The sequence below is a fragment of the Rhinatrema bivittatum genome, chromosome 19 (genome assembly GCF_901001135.1).
Source record: "Rhinatrema bivittatum chromosome 19, aRhiBiv1.1, whole genome shotgun sequence".
Classification (NCBI taxonomy): domain Eukaryota; kingdom Metazoa; phylum Chordata; class Amphibia; order Gymnophiona; family Rhinatrematidae; genus Rhinatrema; species Rhinatrema bivittatum.
Window position 1 is genome coordinate 41,912,804 of NC_042633.1, and position 18,597 is coordinate 41,931,400.

General features: G+C 54.2%; 1 protein-coding gene across 1 annotated transcript; it reads left to right on the forward strand.

The window, feature by feature from the left end:
• The first annotated feature begins 2,761 nt into the window (after positions 1–2,761).
• LOC115081153 (DAN domain family member 5-like) lies at positions 2,762–7,528 on the forward strand. The gene is made up of 2 exons (XM_029585659.1): positions 2,762–3,256; positions 6,950–7,528. Exons 1-2 carry the CDS (start codon positions 2,783–2,785, stop codon positions 7,220–7,222), a joined length of 747 nt encoding a protein of 248 aa, XP_029441519.1. The 5' UTR covers positions 2,762–2,782; the 3' UTR covers positions 7,223–7,528.
• Positions 7,529–18,597: the final 11,069 nt, after the last annotated feature.

An 18,597-nucleotide genomic window follows, 5' to 3' on the forward strand; every position in this document is an offset into this window, starting at 1 on the left:
GTATCTATGCATGCATGTGTTGCTCTCTTGGCTGTGTATCTATGCATGGTTGTGTGGGAGGCTGTGTATCTCTGCATGCATATGTTGCTCTCTTGGCTGTGTATCTATGCATGGTTGTGTGGGAGGCTGTGTATCTCTGCATGCATGTGTTGCTCTCTTGGCTGTGTATCTATGCATGGTTGTGTGGGAGGCTGTGTATCTCTGCATGCATGTGTTGCTCTCTTGGCTGTGTATCTCTGCATGCACGTGTTGCTCTCTTGGCTGTGTATCTATGCATGGTTGTGTGGGAGGTTGTGTATCTCTGCATGCATGTGTTGCTCTCTTGGCTGTGTATCTATGCATGGTTGTGTGGCGGTTGTGTATCTCTGCATGCATGTGTTGCTCTCTTGGCTGTGTATCTATGCATGGTTGTGTGGGAGGCTGTGTATCTCTGCATGCATGTGTTGCTCTCTTGGCTGTGTATCTATGCATGCATGTGTTGCTCTCTTGGATGTGTATCTATGCATGGTTGTGTGGGAGGCTGTGTATCTCTGCATGCATGTGTTGCTCTCTTGGCTGTGTATCTCTGCATGCACGTGTTGCTCTCTTGGCTGTGTATCTATGCATGGTTGTGTGGGAGGCTGTGTATCTCTGCATGCATGTGTTGCTCTCTTGGCTGTGTATCTATGCATGGTTGTGTGGGAGGTTGTGTATCTCTGCATGCATGTGTTGCTCTCTTGGCTGTGCAATGCCTTCCCCTCTGGCCCCTTTCCTCGCCTGCACCATTGCTCTGTGTGGATCCTGGCTTGCTCCTGGCTTCTTTCTTCTCTGGGGCCTTGTTAGGGTTTATTTTGGCTCCCTCAGTTCTGTGTGCGGTCAGAGCAAACTGCAGCACTATGGAAGTTTAGCTTTGTTTTATTTTATTTTTAATTTGAGGTTAGAAGAGAAAGAGTTTGACTCTCACAGACCTTTTAGTTGCGGCAGACACAGTCTCTGCCGAGGGAAAGGGTTTGATCCATGGTGGCTTTCCATCCCTAACAGAATAGTTTGTGGGGAGAATCAGATACTTTGACAGTCCCCTTTCTTCCTGTACATTATGTCTGAGCTGTAAGAAGTACTAGAAATGCTGAGCTACCGGACTTATTATACAGGTTTGGAGTGCTGCAGGGCAGGAGTGAGGTGCATTGGCAGAGCTGTGTGTGAGGGTCTCAGTACTGGAATAGCAGGAGGTGCTGCAGGGCAGGAGTGAGGTGCATTGGCAGAGCTGTGTGTGAGGGTCTCAGTACTGGAATAGCAGGAGGTGCTGCAGGGCAGGAGTGAGGTGCATTGGCAGAGCTGTGTGTGGAATAGCAGGGGGTGCTGCAGGGTAGGAGTGAGGTGCATTGGCAGAGCTGTGTGTGAGGGTCTCAGTACTGGAATAGCAGGGGGTGCTGCAGGGCAGGAGTGAAGTGCATTGGCAGAGCTGTGTGTGAGGGTCTCAGTACTGGAATAGCAGGGGGTGCTGCAGGGCAGGAGTGAGGTGCATTGGCAGAGCTGTGTGTGAGGGTCTCAGTACTGGAATAGCAGGGGGGTGCTGCAGGGCAGGAGTGAGGTACATTGGCAGAGCTGTGTGTGAGGGTCTCAGTACTGGAATAGCAGGAGGTGCTGCAGGGCAGGAGTGAGGTGCATTGGCAGAGCTGTGTGTGAGGGTCTCAGTACTGGAATAGCAGGAGGTGCTGCAGGGCAGGAGTGAGGTGCATTGGCAGAGCTGTGTGTGAGGGTCTCAGTACTGGAATAGCAGGAGGTGCTGCAGGGCAGGAGTGAGGTGCATTGGCAGAGCTGTGTGTGAGGGTCTCAGTACTGGAATAGCAGGAGGTGCTGCAGGGCAGGAGTGAGGTGCATTGGCAGAGCTGTGTGTGAGGGTCTCAGTACTGGAATAGCAGGGGGTGCTGCAGGGCAGGAGTGAGGTGCATTGGTAGAGCTGTGTGTGAGGGTCTCAGTACTGGAATAGCAGGAGGTACTGCAGGGCAGGAGTGAGGTGCATTGGTAGAGCTGTGTGTGAGGGTCTCAGTACTGGAATAGCAGGGGGTGCTGCAGGGCAGGAGGGAGGTGCATTGGCAGAGCTTTGTGTGTATGGGGTCTCAGTACTGGAATAGCAGGGGGTGCTGCAGGGCAGGAGTGAGGTGCATTGGCAGAGCTGTGTGTGAGGGTCTCAGTACTGGAATAGCAGGGGGTGCTGCAGGGCAGGAGTGAGGTGCATTGGCAGAGCTGTGTGTGAGGGTCTCAGTACTGGAATAGCAGGGGGTGCTGCAGGGCAGGAGTGAGGTGCATTGGCAGAGCTGTGTGTGAGGGTCTCAGTACTGGAATAGCAGGGGCTGCTGCAGGGCAGGAGTGAGGTGCGGTGTCTTCTCTCATGCACAGGATATGTTCTGGGACCCTGACCTGTTCTAGCCTCGGCAGGGCCAGTGCTGTACCCGCAGAGTTTAATATATGAAACAAAGGGGCTCAGAAGAGCCTTTTCCCAGCCTCCTCCCTCTTCCCCACGGAAGCCCCTTTGATAGCTGTGTGGTCCGCCTCGGCGTGCCAATCTAATTAGGAGGTCTCTCTTGAATGTAGACCCTGCTGCACTTGATAAGGATGTTATAATTAGCTTTTGTGCTCGGGTTCCAGCCCCCATCTCGGGTGGGTATAAAGGGTCTGTATCTCCCCCCCTGCCAGCCACACTCGGGACACGACGGCAGGGTTAACTGGTTATAACCTTGGACAAGGACAGAGGGCACTTAATCTCCCCGCTGCAGGTCAGCCTCGCTCCCGAGGGCCGGAGATGATGAATGCATGGGCAGCAACAGCCCTTGCTCTGCTCTGCCTTGCGGGGTCAGCAGCCCCGGAGGGAGAGCCGGGACTCCCCCACCCCAGCGAGGTTGAAGAGGAAACGTCTCCATCGGCCTCCGAGCCGGGCAGCGCCGAGCCTCCCGGGGGGGATGTGCGCGCCGTCCGGCCTCTCCCAGGCGCCTTCCCGCACTTTCTCCTCCTCCTGCGGAGGTCGGGGGCCTCTGTGCGTCCTACCCGGAGGGGGAACCCCGCTGCTGGTTCCCCCCGGCCCCTTCCTGGGGGAGTGGGGATGGATTTCCTGGGTTCCCCTCCATCCACTTCGGCCGACGTGGACACGAATCCACCGATGCAGGTGTGGAGGAGAACGATCCAGAGAGGGGGAGACGAGCAGCAGGGCAGGGTAGTGCTGCCCCTCAGCCCAGGGGAAGTCACCAAGACCTCCTGTAAGGCTTTACCATTCAATCAGGTCAGTGTCTCTTCCCTTACAAACTGTGCCTGAGCTAAGCAGGACACTTTACTAACTCTGTTACCTTATATGTGTTATTAAAAGACTTTATACCAAGGGGATCTGCAGGGCAGGAATGAATTACATTGTGCATGTGTGTGTGTGAGGGTCTCAGTACTGGAATAGCAGGGGGTGCTGCAGGGCAGGAGGGAGGTGCATTGGCAGAGCTGTGTGTGAGGGTCTCAGTACTGGAATAGCAGGGGGTGCTGCAGGGCAGGAGTGAGGTGCATTGGCAGAGCTGTGTGTGAGGGTCTCAGTACTGGAATAGCAGGGGGTGCTGCAGGGCAGGAGGGAGGTGCATTAGCAGAGCTGTGTGTGAGGGTCTCAGTACTGGAATAGCAGGGGGTGCTGCAGGGCAGGAGGGAGGTGCATTGGCAGAGCTGTGTGTGAGGGTCTCAGTACTGTAATAGCAGGAGGGGCTGCAGGGCAGGAGTGAGGTGCATTGGCAGAGCTGTGTGTGAGGGTCTCAGTACTGGAATAGCAGGGGGTGCTGCAGGGCAGGAGGGAGGTGCATTGGCAGAGCTGTGTGTGAGGGTCTCAGTACTGTAATAGCAGGAGGTGTTGCAGGGCAGGAGTGAGGTGCATTGGCAGAGCTGTGTATGAGGGTCTCAGTACTGGAATAGCAGGAGGTGCTGCAGGGCAGGAGTGAGGTGCATTGGCAGAGCTGTGTGTGAGGGTCTCAGTACTGGAATAGCAGGAGGTGCTGCAGGGCAGGAGTGAGGTGCATTGGCAGAGCTGTGTGTGAGGGTCTCAGTACTGGAATAACAGGAGGTGCTGCAGGGTAGGAGTGAGGTGCATTGGCAGAGCTGTGTGTGAGGGTCTCAGTACTGGAATAGCAGGGGGTGCTGCAGGGCAGGAGTGAGGAGCATTGGCAGAGCTGTGTGTGAGGGTCTCAGTACTGGAATAGCAGGGCGTGCTGCAGGGCAGGAGTGAGGTGCATTGGCAGAGCTGTGTGTGTGTGTGAGGGTCTCAGTACTGGAATAGCAGGGGGTGCTGCAGGGCAGGAGTGAGGTGCATTGGCAGAGCTGTGTGTGAGGGTCTCAGTACTGGAATAGCAGGGGGTGCTGCAGGGCAGGAGTGAGGTGCATTGGCAGAGCTGTGTGTGAGGGTCTCAGTACTGGAATAGCAGGGGGTGCTGCAGGGCAGGAGTGAGGTGCATTGGCAGAGCTGTGTGTGTGTGAGGGTCTCAGTACTGGAATAGCAGGGGGTGCTGCAGGGCAGGAGTGAGGTGCATTGGCAGAGCTGTGTGTGTGTGAGGGTCTCAGTACTGGAATAGCAGGGGGTGCTGCAGGGCAGGAGTGAGGTGCATTGGCAGAGCTGTGTGTGAGGGTCTCAGTACTAGAATAGCAGGAGGTGCTGCAGGGCAGGAGTGAGGTGCATTGGCAGAGCTGTGTGTGAGGGTCTCAGTACTGGAATAGCAGGGGGTGCTGCAGGGCAGGAGGGAGGTGCATTGGCAGAGCTGTGTGTGAGGGTCTCAGTACTGGAATAGCAGGAGGTCCTGCAGGGTAGGAGTGAGGTGCATTGGCAGAGCTGTGTGTGAGGGTCTCAGTACTGGAATAGCAGGAGGTGCTGCAGGGAATGAGTGAGGTGCATTGGGAGAGCTGTGTGTGAGGGTCTCAGTACTGGAATAGCAGGAGGTGCTGCAGGGCAGGAGTGAGGTGCATTGGCAGAGCTGTGTGTGAGGGTCTCAGGACTGGAATAGCAGGAGGTGCTTCAGGGCAGGAGTGAGGTGCATTGGCAGAGCTGTGTGTGAGGGTCTCAGTACTGGAATAGGAGGGGGTGCTGCAGGGCAGGAGTGAGGTGCATTGGCAGAGCTGTGTGTGAGGGTCTCAGTACTGGAATAGCAGGAGGTGCTGCAGGGCAGGAGTGAGGTGCATTGGCAGAGCTGTGTGTGAGGGTCTCAGTACTGGAATAGCAGGAGGTGCTCCAGGGCAGGAGTGAGGTGCATTGGCAGAGCTGTGTGTGAGGGTCTCAGTACTGGAATAGGAGGGGGTGCTGCAGGGCAGGAGTGAGGTGCATTGGCAGAGCTGTGTGTGAGGGTCTCAGTACTGGAATAGCAGGGGGTGCTGCAGGGCAGGAGGGAGGTGCATTGGCAGAGCTGTGTGTGAGGGTCTCAGTACTGGAATAGCAGGAGGCGCTGCAGGGCAGGAGTGAGGTGCATTGGCAGAGCTGTGTGTGAGGGTCTCAGTACTGGAATAGCAGGAGGTGCTGCAGGGCAGGAGTGAGGTGCATTGGCAGAGCTGTGTGTGAGGGTCTCAGTACTGGAATAGCAGGAGGTGCTGCAGGGCAGGAGTGAGGTGCATTGGCAGAGCTGTGTGTGAGGGTCTCAGTACTGGAATAGCAGGAGGCGCTGCAGGGCAGGAGTGAGGTGCATTGGCAGAGCTGTGTGTGAGGGTCTCAGTACTGGAATAGCAGGAGGTGCTGCAGGGCAGGAGTGAGGTGCATTGGCAGAGCTGTGTGTGAGGGTCTCAGTACTGGAATAGCAGGAGGCGCTGCAGGGCAGGAGTGAGGTGCATTGGCAGAGCTGTGTGTGAGGGTCTCAGTACTGGAATAGCAGGAGGTGGTGCAGGGCAGGAGTGAGGTGCATTGGCAGAGCTGTGTGTGAGGGTCTCAGTACTGGAATAGCAGGAGGTGCTGCAGGGCAGGAGTGAGGTGCATTGGCAGAGCTGTGTGTGAGGGTCTCAGTACTGGAATAGCAGGAGGTGCTGCAGGGCAGGAGTGAGGTGCATTGGCAGAGCTGTGTGTGAGGGTCTCAGTACTGGAATAGCAGGAGGCGCTGCAGGGCAGGAGTGAGGTGCATTGGCAGAGCTGTGTGTGAGGGTCTCAGTACTGGAATAGCAGGGGGTGCTGCAGGGCAGGAGTGAGGTGCATTGGCAGAGCTGTGTGTGAGGGTCTCAGTACTGGAATAGCAGGAGGTGCTGCAGGACAGGAGTGAGGAGCATTGGCAGAGCTGTGTGTGAGGGTCTCAGTACTGGAATAGCAGGAGGCGCTGCAGGGCAGGAGTGAGGAGCATTGGCAGAGCTGTGTGTGAGGGTCTCAGTACTGGAATAGCAGGAGGCGCTGCAGGGCAGGAGTGAGGTGCATTGGCAGAGCTGTGTGTGAGGGTCTCAGTACTGGAATAGCAGGGGGTGCTGCAGGGCAGGAGTGAGGTGCATTGGCAGAGCTGTGTGTGAGGGTCTCAGTACTGGAATAGCAGGAGGCGCTGCAGGGCAGGAGTGAGGAGCATTGGCAGAGCTGTGTGTGAGGGTCTCAGTACTGGAATAGCAGGAGGCGCTGCAGGGCAGGAGTGAGGAGCATTGGCAGAGCTGTGTGTGAGGGTCTCAGTACTGGAATAGCAGGAGGCGCTGCAGGGCAGGAGTGAGGTGCATTGGCAGAGCTGTGTGTGAGGGTCTCAGTACTGGAATAGCAGGGGGTGCTGCAGGGCAGGAGTGAGGTGCATTGGCAGAGCTGTGTGTGAGGGTCTCAGTACTGGAATAGCAGGAGGTGCTGCAGGGCAGGAGTGAGGAGCATTGGCAGAGCTGTGTGTGAGGGTCTCAGTACTGGAATAGCAGGGGGTGCTGCAGGGCAGGTATCTTGTCAAAGAATTTGGAGGGTGTTGTCTCTGTTAACCTGACTGGTGAGCTGTAAGGACATCGTCTTCCTTCCTTCTTGCAGACTATTTCCCAGAGGGGCTGCTCCTCGGTCTCCATCCACAACCACTTCTGCTTTGGCCACTGCAGCTCCTTCTATGTGCCTGGCTCTCAGAGGGACAGCTCGCGCCCCTGCTCCGGCTGCGCCCCCCGCCGGGTCCGGACGGTGGTGGTCTCCCTGCGGTGTGGACGGCAGGCGCTGGCCCGGGCTGTGGAGGTCACGGTGGTGGAGGAATGTCAGTGCGAAGCGAGCCAGGCCTCCCTCTCTCAGGGACTTGGGCGGATGGAGGATCCTTGACTAAATGAGGGAGAACAAAGCTTGTGTGAAACGGAGACTCTCTCAGCGAAATCACTTTTTTTTTGTGCTGTTTATCCGTGGCTTCGGCAGTTCGGGCTGCGTTGCACCCTACCGAGTCGGGGTCAGGCTGATGCCCGCGGAGGAGGCCCCGGTATTTTCAGCACCTGTTGGGACAGCATTTTGTTGTTTTTGCTGTGACTCTTGGATCTGCCCAGTTTCCTGGTGAAAAACATCACTGTTGAGTTTTGTATGGGCAGTGTGTGCATGTAACCTGATCGCGCGTGCATGTAAGCTGATTGTGTGTGTGTGCATGTAACCTGATCACGTGCGTGTGTGTGTGCATGTAACCTGATCGCATGCGTGTGTGTGTGTGTGCATGTAACCTGATCGTGTGTGTGTTTGTGTGTGTGTGTGTGTGCATGTAACCTGATCGTGTGTGTGTGTGTGCATGTAACCTGATCGTGCGTGTGTGTGTGTGTGTGTGCATGTAACCTGATCGTGTGTGTGTGCGTGTGTGTGTGCATGTAATCTGATCGCGTGCGTGTGTGTGTGTGCATGTAACCTGATCGTATGTGTGTGCGCGTGTGTGTGCATGTAACCTGATCGCGTGCGTGTGTGTGTGCATGTAACCTGATCGTGTGTGTGCATGTAACCTGATCGTGTGTGTGTGTGTGTGCATGTAACCTGATCGTGTGTGTGTGCGTGTGTGTGTGCATGTAATCTGATCGCGTGCGTGTGTGTGTGTGTGCATGTAACCTGATCGTGTGTGTGTGCGTGTGTGTGTGCATGTAACCTGATCGCGTGCGTGTGTGTGTGTGTGCATGTAACTTGATCGTGTGCGCGCGCGTGTAACTTGATCGTGTGTGTGTGTGCATGTAACCTGATTGTGTGTGTGTGTGTGTATGTGTAACCTGATCGTGTGTGTGTGTGTGTGTGTGTGTGTGTGCATGTAACTTGATCGTGTGTGCGCGCATGTAACTTGATTGTGTGTGTGTGTATGTGTAACCTGATCGTGTGTGTGTGTGTGTGTGTGTGCATGTAACCTGATTGTGTGTGTGTGTGTGTATGTGTAACCTGATCGTGTGTGTGTGTGTGTGCATGTAACTTGATCGTGTGTGCACGCATGTAACTTGATTGTGTGTGTGTGTATGTGTAACCTGATCGTGTGTGTGTGTGTGTGTGTGTGTGTGCATGTAACCTGATTGTGTGTGTGTGTGTTTGTTTTGTTTTTATTTTTTTACTGTGCACTGGAAGAGGATTTTTGATGTTGCAATGGCTTTCCCTGTTGCTAACTTCGCCGCTCACCCTGTTACCTTCGAGCCCTGCATGGAGCACATCCTGAGCCTTGCAAGCTGGCGTCCCTCGGCAGTAGCTGCATCCACCAAGTTTAAGGGGAAAAAGAAAGACGAGCCGTGCTGAATGGAAAACGGGGCAGATAAAAAGCTGGATGCACCCCCTGGGGTTCTTATAAGCAGGCTGTTACCCCCCCGTCCTCCCCCCCAGTGGCGCAGGCGTTAGCCACGTGAGATGTGGTTATGCCTCATTTTAGTGGCTGAGCTGACCCAGGGGCCGGTAGCTCGGGGCCAGGCTCCCCGACAACCCTCTTGTCTGCGAGGCAGAGGGGCGATTCCCCCAAACCCTGACAAAGCGCAAGCTGCCTCTGCTTCCTGAATCCTGGCTCCCGCACACGCTCTGGCCTCTCTGATTCCTGTCTCGTCTCTGTACATACGGCTGCAGCCTTCACATGTGTGTGTGTGTGTGTTAAAAATGTTATACATCATTCCTCCCATCCTGTCAGGATCACCTGTGTGTATCTTATCACGATTTAATAAATCTGTATCTTTTACAAGATTGATGTACGAAAAAAAAAAATAAGGATTTTATCTTGTGCATTCTTCCAACACATTCCACAGCGTACATGCTCCCGAAAATGTCATCAGGCATGAGAGCCAGAAGGGGAATAGCAGGACTGTATGTGGCAGGTTCCTGCCTGGTGTACAGCAGAGGCAGTCTGCTATATGACCGGAGTCTTGCACTGCCTATGGGAGGTACTGCAGAGGCAGGGCAGTCCCTGTGTGATATCTATACTTGTGGGTGGGGCAGTCCCTGTGTGAGATACCGCAGAGGAAGGGCAGTCCCTGTGTGATATCTATACTTGTGGTGGGGCAGTCCCTGTGTGAGATACCGCAGAGGCAGGGCAGTCCCTGTGTGATATCTATACTTGTGGTGGGGCAGTCCCTGTGTGAGATACTGCAGAGGCAGGGCAGTCCCTGTGTGATATCTATACTTGTGGTGGGGCAGTCCCTGTGTGAGATACCGCAGAGGCAGGGCAGTCCCTGTGTGATATCTATACTTGTGGTGGGGCAGTCCCTGTGTGATATCTATACTTGTGGGTGGGGCAGTCCCTGTGTGAGATACTGCAGAGGCAGGGCAGTCCCTGTGTGATATCTATACTTGTGGTGGGGCAGTCCCTGTGTGAGATACCGCAGAGGCAGGGCAGTCCCTGTGTGATATCTATACTTGTGGGTGGGGCAGTCCCTGTGTGAGATACTGCAGAGACAGGGCAGTCCCTGTGTGATATCTATACTTGTGGTGGGGCAGTCCCTGTGTGAGATACCGCAGAGGCAGGGCAGTCCCTGTGTGATATCTATACTTGTGGTGGGGCAGTCCCTGTGTGAGATACTGCAGAGGCAGGGCAGTCCCTGTGTGATATCTATACTTGTGGGTGGGGCAGTCCCTGTGTGAGATACCGCAGAGGCAGGGCAGTCCCTGTGTGATATCTATACTTGTGGTGGGGCAGTCCCTGTGTGAGATACTGCAGAGGCAGGGCAGTCCCTGTGTGATATCTATACTTGTGGGTGGGGCAGTCCCTGTGTGAGATACCGCAGAGGCAGGGCAGTCCCTGTGTGATATCTATACTTGTGGTGGGGCAGTCCCTGTGTGAGATACTGCAGAGGCAGGGCAGTCCCTGTGTGATATCTATACTTGTGGTGGGGCAGTCCCTGTGTGAGATACTGCAGAGGCAGGGCAGTCCCTGTGTGATATCTATACTTGTGGGTGGGGCAGTCCCTGTGTGAGATACTGCAGAGGCAGGGCAGTCCCTGTGTGATATCTATATTTGTGGGTGGGGCAGTCCCTGTGTGAGATACCGCAGAGGCAGGGCAGTCCCTGTGTGATATCTATACTTGTGGGGGGGGCAGTCCCTGTGTGAGATACCGCAGAGGCAGGGCAGTCCCTGTGTGATATCTATACTTGTGGGTGGGGCAGTCCCTGTGTGAGATACTGCAGAGGCAGGGCAGTCCCTGTGTGATATCTATACTTGTGGTGGGGCAGTCCCTGTGTGAGATACTGCAGAGGCAGGGCAGTCCCTGTGTGATATCTATACTTGTGGGTGGGGCAGTCCCTGTGTGAGATACTGCAGAGGCAGGGCAGTCCCTGTGTGATATCTATACTTGTGGTGGGGCAGTCCCTGTGTGAGATACTGCAGAGGCAGGGCAGTCCCTGTGTGATATCTATACTTGTGGTGGGGCAGTCCCTGTGTGAGATACTGCAGAGGCAGGGCAGTCCCTGTGTGATATCTATACTTGTGGTGGGGCAGTCCCTGTGTGAGATACTGCAGAGGCAGGGCAGTCCCTGTGTGATATCTATACTTGTGGGTGGGGCAGTCCCTGTGTGAGATACTGCAGAGGCAGGGCAGTCCCTGTGTGATATCTATACTTGTGGTGGGGCAGTCCCTGTGTGAGATACTGCAGAGGCAGGGCAGTCCCTGTGTGATATCTATACTTGTGGGTGGGGCAGTCCCTGTGTGAGATACTGCAGAGGCAGGGCAGTCCCTGTGTGATATCTATACTTGTGGGTGGGGCAGTCCCTGTGTGAGATACCGCAGAGACAGGGCAGTCCCTGTGTGATATCTATACTTGTGGGTGGGGCAGTCCCTGTGTGAGATACTGCAGAGGCAGGGCAGTCCCTGTGTGATATCTATACTTGTGGGTGGGGCAGTCCCTGTGTGAGATACTGCAGAGGCAGGGCAGTCCCTGTGTGATATCTATACTTGTGGTGGGGCAGTCCCTGTGTGAGATACTGCAGAGGCAGGGCAGTCCCTGTGTGATATCTATACTTGTGGGTGGGGCAGTCCCTGTGTGAGATACTGCAGAGGCAGGGCAGTCCCTGTGTGATATCTATACTTGTGGGGGGGGCGGCCCCTGTGTGAGATACTGCAGAGGCAGGGCAGTCCCTGTGTGATATCTATACTTGTGGGTGGGGCAGTCCCTGTGTGAGATACTGCAGAGGCAGGGCAGTCCCTGTGTGATATCTATACTTGTGGGTGGGGCAGTCCCTGTGTGAGATACTGCAGAGGCAGGGCAGTCCCTGTGTGATATCTATACTTGTGGGTGGGGCAGTCCCTGTGTGAGATACCGCAGAGGCAGGGCAGTCCCTGTGTGATATCTATACTTGTGGTGGGGCAGTCCCTGTGTGAGATACCGCAGAGGCAGGGCAGTCCCTGTGTGATATCTATACTTGTGGTGGGGCAGTCCCTGTGTGAGATACTGCAGAGGCAGGGCAGTCCCTGTGTGATATCTATACTTGTGGGTGGGGCAGTCCCTGTGTGAGATACTGCAGAGGCAGGGCAGTCCCTGTGTGATATCTATACTTGTGGGTGGGGCAGTCCCTGTGTGAGATACCGCAGAGGCAGGGCAGTCCCTGTGTGATATCTATACTTGTGGTGGGGCAGTCCCTGTGTGAGATACCGCAGAGGCAGGGCAGTCCCTGTGTGATATCTATACTTGTGGTGGGGCAGTCCCTGTGTGAGATACCGCAGAGGCAGGGCAGTCCCTGTGTGATATCTATACTTGTGGGTGGGGCAGTCCCTGTGTGAGATACTGCAGAGGCAGGGCAGTCCCTGTGTGATATCTATACTTGTGGTGGGGCAGTCCCTGTGTGAGATACTGCAGAGGCAGGGCAGTCCCTGTGTGATATCTATACTTGTGGGTGGGGCAGTCCCTGTGTGAGATACTGCAGAGACAGGGCAGTCCCTGTGTGATATCTATACTTGTGGGTGGGGCAGTCCCTGTGTGAGATACCGCAGAGGCAGGGCAGTCCCTGTGTGATATCTATACTTGTGGGTGGGGCAGTCCCTGTGTGAGATACCGCAGAGACAGGGCAGTCCCTGTGTGATATCTATACTTGTGGTGGGGCAGTCCCTGTGTGAGATACTGCAGAGGCAGGGCAGTCCCTGTGTGATATCTATACTTGTGGGTGGGGCAGTCCCTGTGTGAGATACTGCAGAGACAGGGCAGTCCCTGTGTGATATCTATACTTGTGGGTGGGGCAGTCCCTGTGTGAGATACCGCAGAGGCAGGGCAGTCCCTGTGTGATATCTATACTTGTGGGTGGGGCAGTCCCTGTGTGAGATACCGCAGAGACAGGGCAGTCCCTGTGTGATATCTATACTTGTGGGTGGGGCAGTCCCTGTGTGAGATACTGCAGAGACAGGGCAGTCCCTGTGTGATATCTATACTTGTGGGTGGGGCAGTCCCTGTGTGAGATACCGCAGGGGCAGGACAGACGCTGTATAATATATCATACAGCAGTGGCAGGTTCCCGTGGGAGATACTGCAGAGGCAGGGCGGTCCCTGTGTGATATCTATACTTGTGGTGGGGCAGTCCCTGTGTGAGATACTGCAGAGGCAGGGCAGTCCCTGTGTGATATCTATACTTGTGGGTGGGGCAGTCCCCTGTGTGAGATACCGCAGAGGCAGGGCAGTCCCTGTGTGATATCTATACTTGTGGGTGGGGCAGTCCCTGTGTGAGATACCGCAGAGGCAGGGCAGTCCCTGTGTGATATCTATACTTGTGGGTGGGGCAGTCCTGTGTGAGATACCGCAGAGACAGGGCAGTCCCTGTGTGATATCTATACTTGTGGTGGGGCAGTCCCTGTGTGAGATACTGCAGAGGCAGGGCAGTCCCTGTGTGATATCTATACTTGTGGGTGGGGCAGTCCCTGTGTGAGATACTGCAGAGACAGGGCAGTCCCTGTGTGATATCTATACTTGTGGGTGGGGCAGTCCCTGTGTGAGATACCGCAGAGGCAGGGCAGTCCCTGTGTGATATCTATACTTGTGGGTGGGGCAGTCCCTGTGTGAGATACCGCAGAGACAGGGCAGTCCCTGTGTGATATCTATACTTGTGGGTGGGGCAGTCCCTGTGTGAGATACTGCAGAGACAGGGCAGTCCCTGTGTGATATCTATACTTGTGGGTGGGGCAGTCCCTGTGTGAGATACCGCAGGGGCAGGACAGACGCTGTATAATATATCATACAGCAGTGGCAGGTTCCCGTGGGAGATACTGCAGAGGCAGGGCGGTCCCTGTGTGATATCTATACTTGTGGTGGGGCAGTCCCTGTGTGAGATACTGCAGAGGCAGGGCAGTCCCTGTGTGATATCTATACTTGTGGGTGGGGCAGTCCCTGTGTGAGATACCGCAGAGGCAGGGCAGTCCCTGTGTGATATCTATACTTGTGGGTGGGGCAGTCCCTGTGTGAGATACCGCAGAGGCAGGGCAGTCCCTGTGTGATATCTATACTTGTGGGTGGGGCAGTCCCTGTGTGAGATATCGCAGAGGCAGGGCAGTCCCTGTGTGATATCTATACTTGTGGGTGGGGCAGTCCCTGTGTGAGATACTGCAGAGACAGGGCAGTCCCTGTGTGATATCTATACTTGTGGGTGGGGCAGTCCCTGTGTGAGATACTGCAGAGGCAGGGCAGTCCCTGTGTGATATCTATACTTGTGGTGGGGCAGTCCCTGTGTGAGATACCGCAGAGGCAGGGCAGTCCCTGTGTGATATCTATACTTGTGGGTGGGGCAGTCCCTGTGTGAGATACCGCAGAGGAAGGGCAGTCCCTGTGTGATATCTATACTTGTGGGTGGGGCAGTCCCTGTGTGAGATACCGCAGAGACAGGGCAGTCCCTGTGTGATATCTATACTTGTGGGTGGGGCAGTCCCTGTGTGAGATACTGCAGAGGCAGGGCAGTCCCTGTGTGATATCTATACTTGTGGTGGGGCAGTCCCTGTGTGAGATACCGCAGAGGCAGGACAGACGCTGTATAATATATCATACAGCTGTGGCAGGGCCCTGTGGGAGATACCGCAGAGGCAGGGCAGTCCCTGTGTGATATCTATACTTGTGGTGGGGCAGTCCCTGTGTGAGATACCGCAGAGGCAGGGCAGTCCCTGTGTGATATCTATACTTGTGGGTGGGGCAGTCCCTGTGTGAGATACCGCAGAGGCAGGCAGTCCCTGTGTGATATCTATACTTGTGGTGGGGCAGTCCCTGTGTGAGATACCGCAGATGCAGGGCAGTCCCTGTGTGATATCTATACTTGTGGGTGGGGCAGTCCCTGTGTGAGATACCGCAGAGGCAGGACAGACGCTGTATAATATATCATACAGCTGTGGCAGGGCCCTGTGGGAGATACCGCAGACGCAGGGCGGTCGCTGTATTATATATCATACAGCAGTGGCAGGTCCCCGTGGGAGATACCGCAGAGGCAGGACAGTCCCTTGTGATATCTATACTTGTGGTGGGGCAGTCCCTGTGTGAGATACAGCAGAGGCAGGGTGGTCACTGTATTATATATCATACAGCTGTGGCAGGTCCCCGTGGGAGATACCGCAGAGGCAGGGCGGTCGCTGTATTATATATCATACAGCAGGGGCAGGTCCCCGTGGGAGATACCGCAGAGGCAGGACAGACGCTGTATTATATATCATACAGCAGGGGCAGGTCCCCGTGGGAGATACCGCAGAGGCAGGACAGTCCCTTGTGATATCTATACTTGTGGTGGGGCAGTCCCTGTGTGAGATACAGCAGAGGCAGGGTGGTCACTGTATTATATATCATACAGCTGTGGCAGGTCCCCGTGGGAGATACCGCAGAGGCAGGGCGGTCGCTGTATTATATATCATACAGCAGAGGCAGGTCCCCGTGGGAGATACCGCAGAGGCAGGGCGGTCGCTGTATTATATATCATACAGCTGTGGCAGGCCCCCGTGGGAGATACCGCAGAGGCAGGGCGGTCGCTGTATAATATATCATACAGCAGGGGCAGGACCCCGGGGGAGATACCGCAGAGGAAGGGCGGTCACTGTATTATATATCATACAGCTGTGGCAGGGTGGTCACTGTATTATATATCATACAGCTGTGGCAGGGCGGTCACTGTATTATATATCATACAGCAGTGGCAGGGTGGTCACTGTATTATATATCATACAGCAGGGGCAGGGAGGTCGCTGTATAATATATCATACAGCAGGGGCAGGGTGGTCGCTGTATTATATATCATACAGCTGTGGCAGGGTGGTCACTATATAATATATCATACAGCAGGGGCAGGCCCCCGGGGGAGATACCGCAGAGGCAGGGTGGTCGCTGTATTATATATCATACAGCAGGGGCAGGGCAGTCACTGTATTATATATCATACAGCAGTGGCAGGGAGGTCGCTGTATAATATATCATACAGCAGGGGCAGGGCGGTCACTGTATTATATATCATACAGCAGGGGCAGGGCGGTCACTGTATTATATATCATACAGGAGAGGCAGGGCGGTCGCTATATTATATATCATACAGCAGTGGCAGGGAGGTCGCTGTATAATATATCATACAGCAGGGGCAGGGCGGTCACTGTATTATATATCATACAGCTGTGGCAGGTCCCCGTGGGAGATACCGCAGAGGCAGGGTGGTCGCTGTATTATATATCATACAGCAGAGGCAGGGAGGTCACTGTATTATATATCATACAGCAGGGGCAGGGCGGTCACTGTATTATATATCATACAGCAGGGGCAGGGCGGTCACTGTATTATATATCATACAGGAGAGGCAGGGCGGTCACTATATTATATATCATACAGCAGTGGCAGGGAGGTCGCTGTATAATATATCATACAGCAGGGGCAGGGCGGTCACTGTATTATATATCATACAGCTGTGGCAGGTCCCCGTGGGAGATACCGCAGAGGCAGGGTGGTCGCTGTATTATATATCATACAGCAGAGGCAGGGAGGTCGCTGTATTATATATCATACAGCAGGGGCAGGCCCTCGTGGGAGATACCGCAGAGGCAGGGCGGTCGCTGTATTATATATCATATAGCAGGGGCAGGGAGGTCACTGTATTATATATCATACAGCAGTGGCAGGGAGGTCACTGTATTATATATCATACAGCAGTGGCAGGGAGGTCGCTGTATAATATATCATACAGCAGGGGCAGGGTGGTCACTGTATTATATATCATACAGGAGAGGCAGCGCGGTCACTGTATTATGTATCATACAGGAGAGGCAGGGCGGTCGCTGTATTATATATCATACAGGAGAGGCAGGGCGGTCGCTGTATTATATATCATACAGCAGGGGCAGGGAGGTCGCTGTATAATATATCATACAGCAGGGGCAGGGCGGTCACTGTATTATATATCATACAGCTGTGGCAGGTCCCCGTGGGAGATACCGCAGAGGCAGGGCGGTCGCTGTATTATATATCATACAGCTGTGGCAGGGTGGTCACTGTATTATATATCATACAGCAGTGGCAGGGAGGTCACTGTATTATATATCATACAGCAGGGGCAGGGTGGTCACTATATAATATATCATACAGCAGGGGCAGGCCCCCGGGGGAGATACCACAGAGGCAGGGTGGTCGCTGTATTATATATCATACAGCAGAGGCAGGGAGGTCGCTGTATTATATATCATACAGCAGGGGCAGGCCCTCGTGGGAGATACCGCAGAGGCAGGGCGGTCGCTGTATTATATATCATACAGCAGGGGCAGGGAGGTCGCTGTATTATATATCATACAGCAGGGGCAGGGCGGTCACTGTATTATATATCATACAGGAGAGGCAGGGCGGTCGCTGTATTATATATCATACAGGAGAGGCAGGGTGGTCGCTGTATAATATGTCATACAGCAGGGGCAGGGCGCTCACTGTATTATATATCATACAGCAGGGGCAGGGCGGTCGCTGTATTATATATCATACAGGAGAGGCAGGGCAGTCACTGTATTATATATCATACAGCAGGGGCAGGGCGGTCACTGTATTATATATCATACAGGAGAGGCAGGGCGGTCACTGTATTATATATCATACAGCAGGGGCAGGGCGGTCGCTGTATTATATATCATACAGGAGAGGCAGGGCGGTCGCTGTATTATATATCATACAGCAGGGGCAGGGCGGTCACTGTATTATATATCATACAGCAGGGGCAGTTTGGTCACTGTATTATATATCATACAGCAGGGGCAGGGCGCTCACTGTATTATATATCATACAGCAGGGGCAGGGCGTTCGCTGTATTATATATCATACAGGAGAGGCAGGGCGGTCACTGTATTATATATCATACAGCAGGGGCAGGGCGGTCACTGTATTATATATCATACAGCAGGGGCAGGGAGGTCGCTGTATTATATATCATACAGCAGAGGCAGGGCGGTCGCTGTATTATGTATCATACAGCAGTGGCAGGGAGGTCGCTGTATAATATATCATACAGCAGAGGCAGGGCGGTCACTGTATTATATATCATACAGCAGGGGCAGGGCGGTCACTGTATTATATAATCATACAGCTGTGGCAGGGTGGTCGCTGTATTATATATCATACAGCAGGGGCAGGGTGGTCACTGTATTATATATCATACAGCAGGGGCAGGGCGGTCGCTGTATTATATATCATACAGCAGGGACAGGGAGGTCGCTGTATTATATATCATACAGCAGAGGCAGGGCGGTCGCTGTATTATATATCATACAGCAGTGGCAGGGAGGTCGCTGTATAATATATCATACAGCAGAGGCAGGGCGATCACTGTATTATATATCATACAGCAGGGGCAGGGCGGTCACTGTATTATATAATCATACAGCTGTGGCAGGGTGGTCGCTGTATTATATATCATACAGCAGGGGCAGGGTGGTCACTGTATTATATATCATACAGCAGGGGCAGGGCGGTCACTGTATTATATATCATACAGGAGAGGCAGGGCGGTCACTGTATTATATATCATACAGCAGGGGCAGGGCGGTCACTGTATTATATATCATACAGCAGGGGCAGGCCCCCGGGGGAGATACCGCAGAGGCAGGGCAGTCTGAGTTTCTACGATATGCAAATTTATCTCACGCGTATTCCTTGTGGATGTGGGGTCCCCAGGACTGGTTTGCTTAGTCCTGCTTTAGGGTCTGTTTATTCTGTATTTAGTGGGGATCCGTCTGTGTTTCTGGGTGTGGGACTGAGATGAGCTTCTGTGCTGGGCTGTGGTTTCCGTGGGGGGAGCCTGGCTTG